The 20,560-nt window shown below is 42.5% G+C and overlaps 1 protein-coding gene across 8 annotated transcripts in view; it reads right to left on the reverse strand.

The window, feature by feature from the left end:
• Nucleotides 1-20,560, reverse strand: part of LOC138621741 (ELKS/Rab6-interacting/CAST family member 1-like) — a 132,759-nt gene that overhangs the window by 56,287 nt on the left and 55,912 nt on the right. For all 8 annotated transcript variants that reach the window (XR_011310958.1, XR_011310960.1, XR_011310959.1 and 5 more), the window contains 3 exons: nucleotides 13,453-13,588; nucleotides 11,299-11,430; nucleotides 4,213-4,373 (listed from right to left, as the gene is read on the reverse strand). Coding sequence is in view for 5 of the 8 variants with exons in the window: in XM_069699987.1 (XP_069556088.1) it covers nucleotides 4,213-4,373; nucleotides 11,299-11,430; nucleotides 13,453-13,588 (429 nt within the window). In the remaining 3 variants the exon portion in view is untranslated. The remainder of the gene's footprint in view (nucleotides 1-4,212; nucleotides 4,374-11,298; nucleotides 11,431-13,452; nucleotides 13,589-20,560) is intronic.

Genomic DNA, 20,560 nt, shown 5'->3' on the forward strand with positions numbered 1-20,560 from the left:
CACACACACACACACACACACACACACACACACACACACACACACTATCATCAAGCATTAAAATCAGAGTGTTGGCATAGTTTTGGAGTAAAGAAGACATATACAACCAGCTGGTGAAAACTACAGCACAAAGATAGATAGATGCTCACTAAACTGCATTACAGCGTGTGTGCGTGTGTGTGTGTGCATGTGTGTGTGTATGTGTATGTGTGTGCGCAGGAGAGGGTGGAAACAAGAGGATGTGAGCAGGCGAGACGGAGTGTCAGTGCGTGCGCCCTTCCAGCTGTATTTATATTGTTCCATGGGAGTGAGTGTGTGTGTGTGTGTGTGTGTGTGTTAAGATATTCTGTGTCTGTCCAAGAAACCTCTGAAACATGCCGTATCATATATCACGTCTTACAGCAACATTAAACCTTACACCAATGTAAAACCGGGCAGCGAATCAGACATCAAACCTCCAGGAATTACAGCGGCCTGTGTGCGCAGAGACAGTTTCATGTGCATTACAGCGAGATATATGAACACACGGGACACAGCCACCTTAAACATCTCAGGTTTTACATGTGGGAGAAAGCCGGAGACAAATGACGTACTCGCTGACCGAACCCGAACGTCTTGTGAAAAATATGAGCACTGACGTCATGAACGTAACTCACAGCGAAGCATCTAGCAGCTACCTGAAACATGTGAACTTCTCATAGAGACGTAACACAGACGCAGATAAACAACATCCCAAAATACTCGTCTGTAAAATATGATGTACGACGCAAAGGCAGAGCCTGAAAAGCGCAGCACTGCTTCAGTAAGTTGTCAAATAGTCGCACGTTCTCCAAAAGCCGCTGCAGGCGAAGAATTTCTAGTGTATTTTGAGATAGTTTCTTCTATATCAACCAAAACTACAGTGTAAGGACAAAGAAGGAAGTCGAGTAACAAGCTTCTTTGAAAGGTTTGCTGTCTGGGAGTTAATTCTTTAAAGTGGTGTTTCTATATTTATTAATCTCCTTTTATATGATACAAAGGTATTGTTTTATTAGTGAGTAGAGCCTACACCAAAAAGGAGAAAAATGTATTTGGTGATGGTATTTCATGTGTCACATTTAAATGACCAAATTAGCTTTTACTTCCATGTTATAAAAAAAGAAAAAGAAAAAAAAGTTGACTTTAATTTAGGATTGGTGTATTTAGGAACCGGAATGATAACGGAAAAACTAAAAATGTGCAACAATCACATAATTAATGAACGAGTCGCAGTTATCTTGTCACAGAAAAACACTGCAGATCGAGTATCTGCAACAGAAACACCAGAGACGACCGGTAGAATAAATATTTGGTCAACGTAGAGTAGTTATTGAGTCCTAGCAGTTGAGTAGGGAGGCTGTGGCTCAGACGGTAGAGTGGGTTGAACACTAATCAGATGGTTGGTGGTTCGATCCCCAGCTCCTCCTGTCCACATGCCTAAGTGTCCTTGAGCAAGACACTGAACCCTAAGTTGCTACCGATGGTGTACCATCGGTGTGTGAATGTGCTCCTGATGGCAGCGCCTTGTACGGTGATCTGTCTCATTAGTGGGTGAATGGAAAAACATGTTAAAGTGCTTTGAGACCGAAAGGTGATAAAGCGCTATACAAGTACAGACCATTTACCATTTATGATCTGTATATGGAAACGCTCACAGATCAGGATACAAATTGGAACAAAATAGTGGGAGGAGCTCAATGCTGCAATATATTGAAACACACATTCAGCTGGAGACCGATAGCAAATGGTCTCCTTCGCAGCCTACTAAGTCTTTTGCCTCACACACACACACACACACACACACACCTACTGAGCCACAGAATGTTAATCTAATCATGTCAGCGTGGGGGGTGGTCAGTGTGTATGTGTAGGTTGTTATTGTGTGTGTTTCTGTGTGTATGTACATGACATAAGGAGGCATGTATGTGCGTGTCTATTCATGTCTGTGACTTTTACATAAATATTCATCATCAAGTCAGTGTATTCATAAAAGAAACGCTGGACACGTCTCGACATAAATCAATCATGGTGTGTGCGCACGCTCACACACACCCACACGCTCGCTCACACACACACACACACACACACACACACACACACACACACACACATTCACATTCACATACGAAAACAAGGCCACGCATTCTGAGGCGCTGATGCCTGTAATAATCACACGGGTCGTTACTACGGTGATAAAACGGCCAATAACTCTGCTCACCTGGACTGTGAATGGACATGCTGCTGGACACACACGCACACAAACACACACACACGCACACGCACACGCACGCACACACGCACGGCCTCTGTCTCAAAAACAAAGAATTGCAACGTTGGTAGAAAACGTCAAGGACAGAGAGCAGGAAAACTAAATCACAGAGCATGCCCTCATTTCCCATGATGCCACATTAAAAGATCGTCCCAGAGCGCGTTTAAAAAGGCAGGACATGCTAACACGGACTTTCTCCTTGGCTTCGATTTCAACCCAAATCGTCGTTCCACTAAATTAGCCCTCGTTGTAAGGTCTCAGTGAGGATGTAAAATAGCAGAAAATACACGGAACCATCGGACTGCTGGACTCGTCTCAGCTGCACTTAAAATACAAAACCCATCTATTAAAATTACATTGAAATGTACGTTGAGTTACAACGTGTGCGTGCGTGTGTGCGGGCGGGCGTCTGTGCATGCAATCAATCACATGAAGGGCCGGACAGTGGTACATGGTTATTGCATTAACATACTTCCATGGCTTTAAAGTGCAGAGAGAGAGAGAGAGAGAGAGAGAGAGAGAGAGAGAGAGAGAGAGAGAGAGAGAGAGAGAGAGAGAGAGAGAGAGAGAGAGAGAAGATAAAAGAAGAAAGGAGAGAGAGAGAGAGAGAGAGCGGCAGAATAAGAGGAGAGAGTTAATGACGTGTCGGGTGAAGATCATGTCAATGAGAGCAGTCAGCGCCTTCCTGGAACACTGAAGCAACACGGGGAACTACCGGAGCTATCCTGGTATAAAGAGCTGCTAATTTGGGTCTGCAGGTATGAGTTGGGAAAATGAAGGAGAGTATTTGAGCTGCGAGGGTCGGGTTTTGTGTCAAAAGAAGGAGAGACAACAGAAAAAGTTGTTATTTAAACTGATAGTAAATTCCTTTATATCTATAGAGCGTCTGCCTTTATCGCTCCACGTTTTCGAAGCGTTTCCCGACAGCTTGTTTGTTTGCTGAGGATTTCCAATAGTTAACAATGGAAATAATAGGAAACCAAAAAAAAGAAAAACAAAACGTATTCACAGAACATTTTCCAGTGATATGTTTTTATGCCTCGTGGGCTGATTAGAATTTGGTGGTCAAAGGTCAGAGGTCAATCTGACCTCGAATTTAAAAAAAAATTCATACAAATTCTTAAAAAATTTCACACACGTCTGATGGGATAAAATAATGAAGTGATGATATTTTATATCCAAAATGTAAAAGGTAATCTTTCCTGTGACGTCATAAAACACTATAATTCATAAACAATATGACCATATTTCATATCTAGTCTGATAATGAATTGGTGAGACTGATCTTGGGGATCACCTTGACACTCTGGTAATTGTACAGATCCTCTGTGCCGTTGGGTTGAATATTTAAATTACTGTCAACTGTCATGACTCCAACTTCATTCTGTCAGAATCAGTTTTATTGGTCAAATTCCCCCAAAGTCTTCGCTGCGTGTTTTTTACGAGACTGGACAGACGTGGATGTAAATTGCAACTTGACTGGTTGGTCGAGGTTTACAACCAGGAAGTGGTAATACTGGTTTGGAAGTAAATGAACAATTTCTTCATTGGAGTTTCTTTCTTCAACTCTTTTTTGATGAAACAAAACTGCATTTGAATTAGACATATCTCAAAACCTGAATATGTGTATAAAACGATATCAATTTCTTAAGTAAATATGGGTGGAGGAAGAAGGAAGCAGGAATGTGTTTTGTTGTGATTTGGGTGAACATACTCCGAGAGACATTTTACATACGAGTTTGTACTCGTGTGTAAAAGGATAAAAAAAAAAATATGGAGAGATAAAGATGTAAGAGGTACTGAATATGCAGTGAGATGAATAGAAAGACCGTTTTTTTTACAGCAAATAAAATGTTAATATTCAGCTGGTTTACACATTAGCATAAAGAAAAGTATTGAAATATCATAAGTTTCTATAGTCTTACTTCATCTCCAGGACCTCCTCCAGGTGTTTCCGCCTCTCAGCCCGCAGGGCGGTCAGGTGACCTTCCTTCTCGGCCAGTGAGAGTTGAGTTGATGACAGCCTGGCTTTCATCACCTCCAGTTCCTGTTTGACCTTTTCCATGGCAAGCAGCAGGTCCTCCACCTGACGAACATGTATAAAATGTAAACATTTTTGTTTCATTTTTCCTTTCCACTTTGTCATTCCCTTTGGCTGTCTGCAGATATCTGACTTGATGTTTGCGGGTGTGTTGTCTCTTTCCGTTTGTGTCCGTTTGCATCTGAGAGCTGCTGCGCCTTGAAATGTTTCAATAATTTCTCAGTTTTTACATAAGCTGCAGAACATCAAGACTGTCATTTTCCTTCTCCCTGTTTTCTTTCAACTCTCTCTGTTGTTTCTCTTTCTCTGATTCATATTTTATCCCTGTCCCTCTCTCTCAGTGGCTGTAGATCAGTGTCACATTAATGTGTCTGAGGTCAGCGTGCACTTCTCATGGTGTGAAAAAGATGTGGCCAACAGACAACACATTTTCTCTCTACTTCTTTCTCTCTTTTCCAGATATATACTCTCTGTCTCTCTAAAGAAATTAAGGAAAGAAAGAAAGAAAGAAAGAAAGAAAGAAAGAAAGAAAGAAAGAAAGAAAGAAAGAAAGAAAGAAAGAAAGAAAGAAAGAAAGAAAGAATACAATGTGAGAGAAAGACAGACAGATATGTGAACCATTATTTCCTCCAAGAACTCCACAGTGTCAGCAGAAATGGAAAGTACAAATGTTTGAGACAAGCTGAATCTGAAAGCACATTCTGTCGAGAGACATGAGGATAACTGGGGTGAAAACAGCAATGAATGAATGACAGGACTTTAATGAAGGTTGGGTGAAAGTTCAATCACAATGGGGTTTTTTTCTCATTTTGACTTAAATGTCCCACATTGTATAAATCCAGATTTACATTTCTTTTTTTCTTACTATAAAGCAGCTTTAGATGCTGTATGAACACTTTCAATGTGTCAGAATGCTCAGTTCACATAGAAATGCACACAACCTGCAGTCGGCTACTGTGACGATTGGATTTTCGTAAGTTTCTGATGTCACAAACTTTCGCTCATGTCATATGTCCACCGTCAGCATGACTCACTGTCCACTTTTTTTGTCTGGAAGAAAATACTAAGAGGTCATTCCGTTGCAGAGCGAACAAACTACAAGTATAAAGTTAACCTGTGGTTGGAATGGGCATGCGTCACTCAAAAACAAGTCAGCCAATCAGAGGAGAGGGTCACTAATATCAATGCGCCTTAAAGAAAAAGACACAGAAAGAAAACTGCCTGTTTTTGGTAGAGCTCCACAAAGTGGCTTAAGAGAGGAGAAAACTATAATAAGATGGTTTTTGGACACAAAATATCCTCTTATGAATATCAAGATTGTAAATAAAAAGAAAAAAAGGGTGTAAAATATGGGATGTTTAATTCCTCTGATTAGCAATTTCTCTCATTTTTAGTTTTTTATCTTTCGCATCTTATTTACCAAGCTGTCAGTTCCAGTCAAATCTGGTCAACATATTTTCCTGCCAGAATTCCTCACATCAATCACTTGTTGAGTGTTTCTCTTTGAGTACCACCTCAATCATGTCATCTTTTTTCTCAAAACTGATGGACTTTTTCAAAACTTCGCAGTCAGGACAAGATAAGTCAGTGTGTTCAGTTTTTTTTCCTCTGTTGCTGTCTCATAAATATTGTTATACATTTACTATTTAAAAATATAGGGCTGATGAAAGATGGAAAAAAATGCAGACAAATAATTAGTATCTTTTTAAGTCACTGCCTAATCAATAACGTGCTGTAGGCAGGTACCGTATTTTTTTTTTTTACACTTTTTATAATAGCAGAAACAAAACACCTGGGACACGCTGCGTTCATGGTGTGTGTGTGTGTGTGTGTGTGTGTGTGTGGCAGCTGCATCGCTTTACCGCTGCGGCTCGCATGTGTGTGTCCACCTGCTAGTGTGTCTGCTGCGGCTCTGCTACTGCCAGCCATACCTTTCTACATTGAGGTTCCTCCTGAAGAGAGAAAGCGCACTGGAAAAACACTGCCCTTCACGTGTTAATATTATTCATATAATACGCTGCATTCAGAGTCCACATTGGGCTCCTGCTACGATTCCATAGGAAACATGCGATCAGATATTTTCTCTATTTTTGCTCTGAACTGCACATATCATAAGTCAAAAACAGGCGAGACGCCGAAACTCGAAATGATGTGTTGCAGCATTGAGGTGTGACGCACACGACTCACGCAGACTGCGTGGCTGCTCTGATCTGTCAACATGGGCAAAGAAATGAAAAGACGTTCCGCCCGGCAGACGCCACGCGGGCAGCGCGTCCTACCGTTGACAGCGCTACAAAACGGGATTTATATTCAATTTCCCATCCTACCATTCATCAAAATAAAAGAAATGTGGGTGAATAGAGTGAAAATGAATGATAATGAAGGCGTAAACAGATTAAAAAATGTTAACGACAAGGGAGTGAGGTATGTGACGATTGTTTGTTACCTTTGACCACCTAAATCCGCTTGTGGTGAACTCATGCATTGGAATGTGAGAAAGCTGCATACAAAATAACAGAGAAAGAGAGAGATGTGAGAAGAGAGAATGAGAGCAGCGAGGGAGGAGGAGAAGGACAAAAGCATGTAAAGAGGGATAAAAGGAAGAGGCAGAGGAAAGGAGGTGGGAGCAATACACAGAATAAGGAGAAGAGAGGATAAAGAGAGGATAAGGATAAATCAAAGTTGAAGCAGGAAGAAAGCAGCAAACAAAGGAGATTGGGCGGGGCAGAGAGAGGTGGAAAACAATTTACAGGAAACAAGAGATATAACAAAAAGAAGGAAAATATAAGAGAAACAAATGCTTAGCACATGAAACAGAGAAAAATACAGACAGAGCGCAAAATACTAAGCAGTCAGAAACACCAGCAGAATTAAAAATATGCAATTCAGACGAGGCAGAACGAGACGAGAGGAGGGGAACGGGGAGGAGGGGAGACAAGGAAAGAGGAGAGGTTGAGAAGGAAAAGACGGGACAGGTGACACTAACCTAAAGGAGAGAGAACAGGAGAGAGAAACCTTCAGGCCACAAGACAGAGAGTGGAGGATGGAGGGATGCGGGAAGGGGTGAGGAGTGACAAGGCCTGGCTGGGAGTGAAGGCGCTGGAGGAGAGGAGGACAGCAACCCCTTCAGTGTCCTGAACGAGTGTGTGTGTGTGTGTGTGTGTGTGTGTGTGTGTGTGTGTGTGTGTGTGTGTGTGTGTGTGTGTGTGTGTGTGTGTGTGTGTGTGTGTGTGTGTGTGTGTGTGTGTGTACACGAGTGAGTTCAACTTTATTTTAAGAGCGAGAAAAGAGGAAAGAAAGACGACAGTGCACCGAGTTCAAGAAGTAAAATTGTCCGGCGAATAAAAGACGGAAAGCTGGAGGAGAAGAACGTCTGTCTTTCGTTTCTGAAGAGACAGAAGGAGTGTGTCATACTGTTGACTCATTTCTCTGTCACTCACTCACACACACACACACACACACACACACACACACACACACACACACACACACACACACACACACACACACACACACACACACACACACACACACACACACACACCTTTCTTCAGTGATCACAGTCGTGACTCACGTCTCGCAGAAAAAGGTTTGGTATATTTTCATGCGGTGTCGGTCAAACGTTTACGCCGGACAAACCTTGTTCCTCACACACTCACATCCACGCGCACGTGATGTCAATATATAGCTGCATATAAAAGGTGTGTGTGTGTGTGTGTGTGTGTGTGTGTGTGTGTGTGTGTGTGTGTGTGTGTGTGTGTGTGTGTGTGTGTGTGTGTGTGTGTGTGTGTGTGTGTGTGTGTGTGTGTATAAATGTGCCTGGTTTGGCTGCATTTGCATGCGTGTGTCTGTGCCAACACTGTAATAAGCGAAGTGTTTGCCTTTGAACAGGCCGGCCTCATTAAGGGAGGAAATTGTCTCCCTCTGTCATCATTTTATAAATCATTATGTGAAAAGTCAATTGCAGTGACGCAGTTGTAAAAAAAAAAAAAAAAAAGGGAACACAAAAATATTTATTTACAATTTACTTGCGGATGTAGAGACGCGTTTCCGGTCTGAAAAACCGGAGTGGCGTCCATCTGGCTCCAGCTAAATGCAATGTTGTGCAGCGTCGGCGTGCTGTTTAAATAGCAGTTAGCACCTCTCTCTGCCATGTTTGTGTGTTTGTGTGTGTGTGTGTGTGTGTGTGTGTGTGCTTGAAGGAATATATATGTATGTATGTGGTCTGCTGTCTCGTGTATTACCATCCTGTCTGCCACATACACACACGTGCGTCTGTGCTGAAAGGTTGAGTTAGTGCTGTTGATGTTGGGAGAGGGCTGCGCTGAGTGTTTGGCTGCCATCTCTACTCATTTCGCCGCACGCTGATGTTCCCGCTCCTTTTCCTCCTTCACTGAAGCATTTTAGCAAGAGGACGCTCTCCAGCACCCCGTCCTGGCCTGAATGGCCTCTGTTCGGTCTAATTAAAGCGGCCACTTGTAGCGTTTTGAAGTGGTTCCGAATTTTTTCCGGCCAAAGCCAATATGATAGCTCAGCACAAACACTGTCAACAAATTAAGCTACATTCAAGACCTCGGGGGAAATAAACACAGTGGATCTGATTTGATTTTTTTTCCCCAGTGCTCAGCATTGTAAAACCCTCAAAGTTTAAAGCCTGTTTGCTATGAAAGAGGCCTCCAATCTTCATTAAAACTGTTTTTGTTTTCGGGGAATTGTAATAAACCCATTTTGGACCACAATGTTCCAGGAGCCACTAAACTCAGGGACTAAATAGACACTCACAGTCCTCCTTTCACATTCCTGATTACATTTCTACTGCATTTGAAGAACCTTTAGTTAGTCGGGTAACAGCTTAAAAATACAGCCACAATCAAGACACAACCTTGATATCTGAATGAATAAATATTGTGGCAAACGGAGACATGATGAAGTCAAAAAGGACACCGAAAACATCAAAATGTCTGTTTGCAAATAGAGATGATAACCAATTCGTTCTCAATAGAAGGCAACACAACAACAACAAAACAGGTAGAAACAGACTATTCATAGCGGCAGTAAGGTTCTGGTTTAACCGATCAGTGACAACTAACCCTGCAAAACATGCCTCCAGAACTCTTCTTGATTCACCACAAAGTACCACAACCAGATTAAAACAGAGATAAAATAAGACCTGGTCACGGAGCCCCGATCAAAGCTCATATTTAAAAACAAGCCGTGTGTACATAAGCGGAAATAACCTGAAGTAATGATTGTTCCGATACTACAAAAGGTATCTTTTCGGATGTGCAAGCAAGCAAATAAAAAACAAACAGAATACCGGCACTCACAGATCAGTCAACTTCAATTCATTGAGGAGTTTCAGCTTCGAGCCATCATCAGCGCTGATTCTCGCACCCATAGTTCATCAAAGATTCTGAGTTGTACGCTCATTGTTTTTTTTTTTTAAGGCAAGCAAATCATCAACGACCTGAACAATGTTCCCACCGGTGCTTTTTAATTTACTCTGAACAAAATGCTAATTTAATAAACTCCTTTTTCCCAAACTCCACATTCACACATTCTTTACTTGCTTTCTCGAACTCTTCATTAAAGCTGCAACAACAAAACTCCCAGAGAGTCAAATATCCAAATCCAAAATGCTATTTCTTTCTGGTTGCATCATTACATCAAAAGGCCAATCCAACCTGTCATGTGCATCGTTTTAAACATGTTTTCTTGTTGTACTCGGGATCTTTGAAAGCTTCGGGATCATGGCTAGAATATGTAATAAGGCTCTGTGAGTTTGAGCGTTGCTTGTTTACACATAAAGAGTTGAAGAAGCTCAACTTCCCCTTTACGTCTAGTGAAGTACTATTCGACTGTGTGTCTGCCTCTGTCCGTCCGTCATGTCTTCTTCTTCTTACATCTTTCTGTTTGTTTTGGCTCCTGATCTGTCTGTCTGGAACGTAATCTTCTGTGTTGCTTATTAACATTTAACTGTAGATGAGGCTGCCGTCGAAATACCCCGAAAAAGTAAAACATCTGTTTGCAGGGCTGTCTTTATGTGTCTGTCCAGGAGCAGTCCTGTGAGTAAAGGCCAGAGCAGACAGCCAACATTTAGAGGCAGTAATAACAATGGAGTCCAGCCGTTTTGCCAACAGCTACAGCCGACCGTGTTTTCTCAGGGCAGTTTTCGTCCGTACGGCCCACGCTGTTTTTTCCCATTTGTCAAAATCCATCCAGGCACCGAGTAACATTTCCCATCTATATGCCCTCGTTAAGTCACTGGTACCCAGAGGAACAACACACACACACACACACACACACACACACACACACACACACACACACACACACACACACACACACACACACACACACACACACACACACACACACACACACACACACACACACACACTCCCAGTGGTCTGAGGTTGAATCCACTGAACCCTTCCCTTCTGAGCCTCCCTGAACACCGTTATGAGCTCGCCTACTGTCTCGATTTAGATAAAACGCATTACAAATTAGAGCGGTCGCCCTCGCGCTCCGTTTTAAAAGAAAGCCGTTTGTGTGTTGCCGGCTGGAGCGGACAAAATGCAAGCTGTTCTTTAAATAGAGATGTGTTTACCTCCCCTGCAAATGAAGAGTGACTGGGCAAACACACACACGGAGCCACACCTGAATGAGCTCAGTTGGCAAGGGGGGGGGATGTGTGTAGCCGCTGCCATTAGATGCTTTTGGCACGGCGATGTTTGGCGATGTCAGAAGATGTTTTTATGTTGCCCTAAAGATGTTTCTCTGGACGTGTTTTCTTTGTGTGTTCAAATGTCCCTAAAATGAAGGAAATCCTCAGAAGTGAAGACGTGTGTCTCACTGATAGGGGTTGAGCTGAAGGAAAGGTCTGGGTCACACTTGTCAAGGGTAAGGCTTCTCCTGACTCATGCAGTAACACAGGAGTGTATGTTGGCGCTGCTTGGAGAGACCGTACCTGTTTCTCGGTGTGTGTGCGCGCCTGCTCCTCCTGGACGAGCACCACCTCCCTCTCTGCTGTGATCTGAACGCTCTCCCTCAGCGCCTCCTCCAGCTCCTCGATGCGCTCCTCCTTCTGACGCAGGGAGTCCTGCACAGAGACACGGTGCAAGAAAAGTGAGAAGGGCTGGTCGTAGTGTTGAGACGAGGACTTTGTGAAGTCAGCATTTATTTACGGTCATCTCAAAGACCTCATAATACCACATTATCCTGATAAAACAGGCTTATTTGTGGTGCCTAGAGTTTCCAAAAGCAGAAAGGCATGCTGACACTTTAACTTTCAGGCCCCTCTCCTGTAGAACAACTCCCAGGTCGGGACAGATTCCCTCTTTAACATCAGGCTTAAAACGTTCCTTTTTGGTGAAGCTTATAGTTCAGGACGAAAAAGTCAGTCTATTTTCACAGACCAGACATATTTGTTATTTTCAGCGATATCGTAGATACCTACTGTACAAGTCAATAGCTAACTGTAAATCAAAAATGTCTTTGCACGACTGGGTCCAAAAAACATTTTTGTAGAGAGGATTTTGATTTAAGTAATTTTGTATACTACCAAGAAAATCAGTAGGTTTACTTAAACACAGTGAAAAGCATTCCTTGATCTCATCTCCACCACATCTGAGCGAGTGTGTTCTAAGTTTCCTATAAAAGCAGCTTTATCTGTCACATCCTGCTTCACTTTGTCCGCTGAGTAAAAAGCTCGGATTCTCCTCATTCGAGCTCCCGACAGTCGGAAAAAGCAGCAAAAAGACTCAAAAACTAGACATCCTGATCTCTATCTGCATCAGAGGATGTTGATCACACATGATGCTGTTTTCTAAGTAAAACAACTTCAGGAGCTTCCCACCAATTGCCCATAAAGAAATGTTATTTCTCCTCGTGCCAGGCAGCTGACCCGACTTTCCTGGTTAAATCAGAGCCAGGTGAATGATGATGGGTGGGAGGGGGAGGATGAGACGTTACAGTGGCCATGAGCAAACCTCCAGAACATCTCCAGCACATGTGCCGAGAATCTGAATCCGCAATGATCCAACATTACTGGGTGTCTAACTATGCAGACGGAGGGGGACTCTAATTTGATTAAAACTTCTTATTGTATTGAATTAAAGTTGAATTATTCCCAAATTCCATTTGCAGTCTGCAGCGCTGTTTGAGCTCCTCTTAAACGGCTTTGAGTCGACACACACACACCAGTTATGGTCGTAACCGCTGCGGTCTCATACGTCGGAGTGACTCACGCGGCCATCAGCTCATCTCCCAACAACTTCCAAACTCCTTAAACCAGAGATCAATCACAGCCTGAAGGCAGCTTATTCGCACAAACACACACACGCACGCGCACTGTCATCTGCCTATAATCAGAGAGGCCACTGAGGTTAACAGTTACTGGAAGAGGAGGATGGACTGGGGTGGTGGGGAGGGGAGGTGGGGGGTACGGGGGGGGGGGAGTCAAGGAAAGTTAATATTAAACAAAAAGAGAGGGAAAAAGGGAGATGAAGAGGAGACAGAAATATGAATAAAACCGTAGTCACAATCACCGCCACACACTGTTCATCTGGTCACTCGACACACCCAGCGGACAATTAGAAGATGCTCTCAGACCACAGGAAGCATTTAAAACCCACTGCATTCACTTCATAGTTTTGTTTGTGCGTCTCGTCTTTCTCCTCTAATCACCTCTCCTCCCGTCTTTTTATCAACTTTCTTCGCCTCTTACATCATTTGATTTCTCCTCATCTCTCCATCTTCTACCTGCTCTCCCTGTCAATTATCCTCTTCAGTTACCCCTCTCACACACACACTCCCCGCCTGACAGCTGCATTCTGTGTGTGTGTGTGTGTGTGTGTGTGTGTGTGTGTGTGTGTGTGTGTGTGTGTGTGTGTGTGTGTGTGTGTGTGTGTGTGTGTGTGTGTGTGTGTGTGTGTGTGTGTGTGTGTGTGTTTGACATTGCCTTAGGCTGCTACTTGTCACGTTATGATGATACAACATTGTGATTGCAGACAATATCTAAAGGACAAAGAGGAGGAGAAAAACTTTTTCACCCTGTCGTTCCCCTCCATCAACCTCCTCCTCCTCCTCCTCCTCCTCCTCCCCTCCCCTTCCTCCTCCGTACCTTTATCAGCTGGGAGCACTCATTCAGGTTGTCCTCTCTCTTCTTGGCCTCGTCCATCAGCTGGGCGTTCCTGCTCTTCTCCAGCTGCTCCTTGTGCTTCAGGTTGGCCACCTTCTTCGACTGATCCTTCATCTGTCTGCAGGAACACAAAAGATGCAATACAAGTCAACGCGTCATCTACATCTCGAAAGAGTGGAGACTTGAGTGGTGCTGTTTTGTTTTTGTTTCAGAAGACTCATTTCAGCAGTGATTCCTTGTTTCTACAAAACTGATTAAAATACCGATCTTATTATTGATATTTGATCTTTGAACGAATGACATGAACAAAGATGTCAGGAGAGCCGATGCCGAGAAGATAAATGACCACTGAAATTCACTGATTTTTACATCACGAGCCTCGGACCACAAACATTTAATGTTAGAAAGTCAGTTGATCATATATATTGAAAACACCACATCTCTGTCAACTGTCTGAAAACTCCACATTCAAAAATGTAACCTTAAAGTAAACAATTCAAGGGAAAAAACAAAACAAATGGCTCATTACGTGTTTGGCTTCAGGGAATGTCCCAAAAATGCACAAATGTTTCCATAAAGCAAAAACATTTTTGAAAAATGTCCCTCTAACCTGACGTGAACAAGGCAGTATTACTGACCACATGCCCTCCACTATATACCATTTCTAAAGAGCCTATCCAACACCATCAAGATCCAACAAATTAGAAAAGATACGATACACACTAAATATCCTTTTTTCTGATTTGATATCACATTGACAATCACATTTAGAGTGGTGCTATTTCATAAAACATAATATAATATAATGTATATATGTCCTTTAACTGTATATATGTCTATTTATATCCGTTTCTGTGTTTGTACATTAAGAGCAAGTTACAACCGAAGTCAAATACCTCGTATATGTAAACACACCAGGCTAAAAAAGCTGATTCGGAATAATAATCACTGGCACCTAACTACCATCTCTGATCGACATCGACCCCACATGTAGGCACACAAACTGCACATGCAGGTGTTTACAGCGCCGGCAGGACACACAGCTACACTTGACATTCAATTTACGGACTTAAACCACCTCCCACCAGACAAAGTCAAGACTTTAGGATGATCCGACACGACGTTGTGATTCTGTTGCGATACAATGCAGAACTAAAATTCCCCCGGGTCGATATAATGTGAAGATCAGTGGAGAAATTCAATGAGAAGCCACGAATCAGTGACGAGATGACATTTGCGATTGCTGCACAGTGGGAAGCACGAGGGGTCCTTTCACGGAGGGATTACCGGGCGCCGGGAAGCGGAGTCGAAATCATCATCTGGGGGAGCGACGGAGACGGAGAGCGAGAGGAGAAGACGGAGCGACGGAGGGAGCGATTCCTCGTGGGAGAAGCGGGGGTCTGGAGGTGGAGGGAGAGTTTAATCCCTGGTTAAGCCGTCTGGAGGCCATTGTGGCTCTGTCACAGACCTATCAGCTATCACAGCAGCTTGACTTGATCAGGACCTTTCATACCTTTCATACTGCGGACGTACATGCGGGAACAGATGGGGAATAGCCCGGGCTAATGCCAGTAAGGCTTAAAACATGCCTGCTGAATCATGACACAGATGAAAGATGAGTCAAACAGAAGGGATGAATGCGAGAGCATACATGTAAGACAAAACTAAACCGCTGACTAACACTTCAGAAACGCACTCGAAGAAACTCCTTCTCGCTCTCTGTACGTCCTTGAGTCGTCTTTATGTTTGTGCTTTTTAATATGTGTTTATGCATGCGTGTGTTCCCCGCTCTGACGTTTTACAGGCTTGTAGATAAATCCATTTTCTTCTAATCCGTTGCTGCAGCTGCCTGTAAAAGAACCGACCTCCCGTGAAGGGAATCCGCCGCGAACTCGCACCAGCAGCAACGCATGTGCGCTCGTGGTAAATCCTTTTTTTTTTTTCTTTTTTTTTAACGAGACATACACTGCATATTTTGTTCCTGAAAGTGTAAGCAGGTTCCAATCCTCCCGTGACCTCTGACCTTTGCCTGTGCGCCACAAAGCTCGGCGTTTTTGTTTAAGTTCACTGTTTTGAGTGAAGATTTCTGTCCGAATTCATGAGATTATAAACTTGACTTGTTTACATCCGGAGTGATGCACATACTAACCCTTCACTTTTATCTTTCATGTCTCTCTATGGTCATAAACTACCTGCTAAACTAACCTTTAAATAATGGGTGTAATCCATCAAATGGCTTTTACATTAATATCACTGCCAGAAAAATTGAGAAATGATATTGGCAGGAGGTTGTAACATTAAATCCTCGATGTGTTTGCTAAAAGGTCTTGGGGGCCCAATTCCAACCCGTCCAGAGAAATTTGGGAAGCTGGAAGAGAAATTGAAATGTAAAGACGGGGCCAGAAACTGCTCTGCAGCACCTGGACATTAAAAAGCTCACAGAATAATCATCAGTGTGTAGATGGAGGTTTGGGTGTGCTTTTTTTTTTTTAAAGCACACGTGTGCCTCTTTTGCTTATTGCGTCCAAATTGGGTTCAAATTTTAAACGAGAAGGCGGATGAAGTAAGCGTGGAGTCACATTAATTATTATGTTTTTTGTTCCCTTTGTTCGGTCCTGATTTCAGTTTGTGCCCTGAATGTGGGATAAAGTTATTGTGAATATTTGGGAATCCATTTTTTTGCGCGATACGCCCTGTGTGTGTGTAACAGGTCATAAACAGGCAGGAATGTTCCTATTGGAGGATTTCCAGGAAGCTCCAACCATCTGGTCGGCTCTCTGAGGTTTCCCTCCTTCATGCTACATTTGCTCTATGTATGTGAGTGTATGTGGAATAGACTTTTCATTTGCAATGTTTCCTATTGACTCAACACTCGGTTCCCTCCTGCACTCTTTCCCCTTTCACTAAAGCTAAGCACTTGTTTTGCTCACTCTTCAGCACGTAGCATTTGCACGGCTAACTATCACACATGTACATCCGACCACAGCGACTTCTTCCTTTCACCAACACCAATCCTCTTTCCCGACACTCATTGGCCCGTTTTTTGCAGTTATAACTATCTGCATGAAAAGCAATCATGTATCTGCATTGAACCGAAGTAGGCTGACAAATGTACTGAACCCACACCCTGTCCAAATGCAACATTACCCTTTGTTTCGGATAAAATATTGTCATCCGACCATGGACCATTTCTCCTCTCCCTGATTCCTGCCTCTCTCCCTCTTTTGTCACTTCCGTCTCCTGTGCTTTCCTTTCCCCCAAACTCCTCTTCTCCTCTCTGAAATAACATAAATCACAGCAGTCAAACAATCACAACCTTTTTTTTCTTCTTTTTTTTTTGCCATAGCGGGCATTATTTATCATAATGTCTCAACTCCCAGTGGAAACAGCAGAAATAAGAGTCTCCGGATAGACTCTGCATCAGGTTAATAGTATTTCTATATTATTATATAGCCGAGATGTTATGAACTTGGGTCAAATTTGACTGCATGGAATATGCCAGAAAAAAAAAAGTACGTGTCAGCCCAGCGTTTTCTTTCCATCTCACATGTCCTCTCTCTCGCTATCCTGACTCATAAAACATGAATAGAGTCTTTAAAAAGTTGATTTTAAACAGATTGAAGTTCATACACTTCCACGACACTCGCTGCTTTAAGGGGCAGAAGTTGCTCGATGAACTCGATGGCTCTGCTCGGCGGAGGCACGGAGCCATTTGAAGTTGTTTTAATATGTAAAATACTTCCTTCTTGCCTCCGCTGAAATCACTCTCAACAACTGCTGCAAACCGCTGGAGGAGGCGGCATCACGGGAGACTTCGCTCCCCACAACGCTGTAAACACGACGTATAAATCTGCACCGAAACCACGTCCGCACACACGAAGCTCGCACACTCTCCGACACGTAGGGAGAACGCACACCAAATTTACAGAAACACACACACACGCGCACACACACACACACACACACACACACACACACACACACACACACACACACACACACACACACACACACACACACACACACACACACACACACACACACACACACAGAGTTGTTGTGAACACAACCTGCTCTGTATTAGATCAAATCTCCGGGTCGGACCACACACAAATATTTAAAAGACACACGCGCACAGTTGCGAGTCCGACTGCATGTAACATCCATTTTCCACGCACACGACGGCGCATACTGTAAACATATTATGTGCCAACATAAACACACACTGATATGCTTGTCGACAACACTTTGAACTTCCTGCATTTTTCAAAACCTCAAACATATCCTCGCGCGCTCACCACACACACACGCACACACACACACACACACACACACACACACACACACACACACACACACACACACACACACACGGACACGGGCACACACACACGGACACGGGCACACATAAATACTCTATAGTATCTAAAAACATACACACACACAAATGTACAACACAGAATAGCTTCATTAAGACTTAAAGTTGTAAACAATAACCGAATATTGCTGGTAAGTTGCAGTAAAAATGAAACGCACACACACTATATTATAAACTTCAGCCAACTTGAAAAAATATACAAACTTTTTAACCTCCCTCATTAACATGCTGCTGATATTCAGGGACCCACATTAAGGTAATATTAATATTGCATTCGCAGTGCTGTATAAATATTTGATCAGAAATGCTTGGAGGTCTCATGTATGTTTACTGCACATGGTTTGCCCAACATTAACATCAAGGGTTTCCTTTTAACCATTTGGAATTCAGTATTTCCTTTGAAAAGACAGGAAATATTGGTTTGGTTTACTAAGCCCATAAAAAACTATAAAACATTTTTTTTTAAAAAGGGATCAAAAACATAATAGTTAAGTCTTGGCCACGGTCGGAGTGAAAGAAAACGTTCCATGAAAGGAGGAAATTTTTTAAGGAATAAAGACTTATTTTATGATTTGAGGGATGATTGTAGAAAATCCCTCAGGTGGAGGGGAAGTAAATTTGTGAGGTAAATAAGGAGGTAAGACGTGTGTGTGTATGTGTGTGTGTGTCTACAACCCTCCACAGTGTGGGTTCCTGGAAACTAGCTGTAGACACAAATATATGATTTATCGTCTTTATGAGGATAAATCATATTTACGGGATGCATCCACACCTCACAGCTATTCTGCACAGCTAAACGGAGAGTGTTTAGATCATAGTAATAGTGTAAGCATGTGACAGAGAGCCGGAGTTGATCTTGGCAGTGTCTTTGTTTAACATGGAGAACAGTGAAGTCCCTGAATTAAATGCTGACACTCTGTTCCTTCGTCTCATATTCATCCTTTGATGATCTGATCTGAACTGAGATTTTCTTTTAGATGAGTCACCAGCACGAGAAGACACAGTTAGCACAATACTGCTTTTAACTGTGTGCATGAAATATATCTGTGCAGCCAAATATAGTCGCATTTCTTTAATACAATAACCCTATAAAGCAGTATATATAAAAATTCTACAACCCCGTTTTCAAAAAAGTTGTGACGCTGTGTAAAATGTGAATGGAAACAGAATTGTAAATCATGTAAATCCATGTTTAATTGAAAATAGACCAAAGGCAACATGAACCAATGCTGAAAAATATATGTTCATTTTAAATTTGATGCCATATCTCAAAATTGTTGGGACAGGGGACAACAAAAGACCCGCAAAGTTGTGTAATGCTAAAAAAAATAATTATTAAAAAAACACCTGCCTGCGGTCCAGACCTGTCATCCATTTAAAACATTCGGTGCATAATGAAACAAAACATATAATATTCAGATGACTCTGAACTGTTGTGCAGCTGAAATCCTATATCAGGCAAGAATGGGACAACATTTCCCTTTCACAACTCCAGTAACTGGTCTCCTCAGTTCCCAAACATTTACAGAGTGTTGTTTAAAGAAGAGGTGATGCAACACGGTGGTAAACATGCTCCTGTCCCAACTACTTTGAGACGTGTTACTGCCATCAAATTCAAAATAAGCATTTATTTTCCATAAGACAATCAAATTCCTCAGTGTCAACATTTGATTTTTTTTTTTTTGTGTGTCTATTTTCAATTTAATATGGTTTTACACGATTTGCAAATAATCGAATTCTGTGTTCATTTACATTTTACACAGCGTCCCAACTTTTTAGGGAACGAGGTATTACGTGTATTCACTGTTAACTGCACTGTATTTTAAAACCAGCTTTCCAAAGAAATAAAGGTGCGGGTTTTTTTTACACTTTCCTTCAGTCTGAGAGGTTGTGTGTTGGGTGTGTGTGTGCAGGCATTCCAATTAGCTAACTCTCAGCAGTCGTGCCTGACGTCGTGTTGTCACCTATTCGCAGGCAAATTCCTTCTTGCATGTGCGTTTGTGTGTGCAAAACATAAAACAAAGAGCAAAAAAAAAAGAAAAGGTGCGTGGTGTGTGATAGTGTGAGTATGTGTCTGCTTGTTGTCACCCATTAGCTGACAAATCCCTGCACCACCACCTCAATGCTCAGGACCTCACACGCATCATGCACACGCACACACACACACACACACACACACACACACACACACACACACATAAAAATAAAGCAACAATGCAATTCCTTTTTAAGCTGCAGAAACCTTGATGTCAGACATTCGGCAGTGGATGAGGAGTTCCTCAGCTCAAGATCAAAACAACCCGAATAAAAAAGGCAAGACGAGAATAAACACAAAAAAAGGACAGAAAAATAACTCTTCTGTCGTCTATCCGACAGCAAGGCAATGCTAACTTTTTCTTTCGTGTTTTTTTTTTTTTTTTTCTTCCCACTCTGGAGTTGAATCACAAAACACCAGAACAACAGCGATGAAAAAGCTGACAAGACGGCAGCGGGAACGGTGGCTCTAGAAGTTGAAAGAGAAAGAAAGCGCAAAGACGGAGCGGGTTCTGGGGAGAGCAGAGCGCATAAAACGCTCAGACCATCAGATTTATGCAGGAAACAGAAGGAAGAAGTGGTTATTATGTGGTCGATCACAATGTGTTAGGTCAGAGAAATCTCAATATGACTGTGATGTGTCTGCTGGAAAAGAGCACATTCAGACGCTGGGCTTTG

The sequence above is a fragment of the Brachyistius frenatus genome, unplaced genomic scaffold (genome assembly GCF_029030835.1).
Source record: "Brachyistius frenatus isolate BFR_SWC_R1_liver_20210118 unplaced genomic scaffold, ASM2903083v1 Contig_32, whole genome shotgun sequence".
NCBI lineage: Eukaryota > Metazoa > Chordata > Actinopteri > Embiotocidae > Brachyistius > Brachyistius frenatus.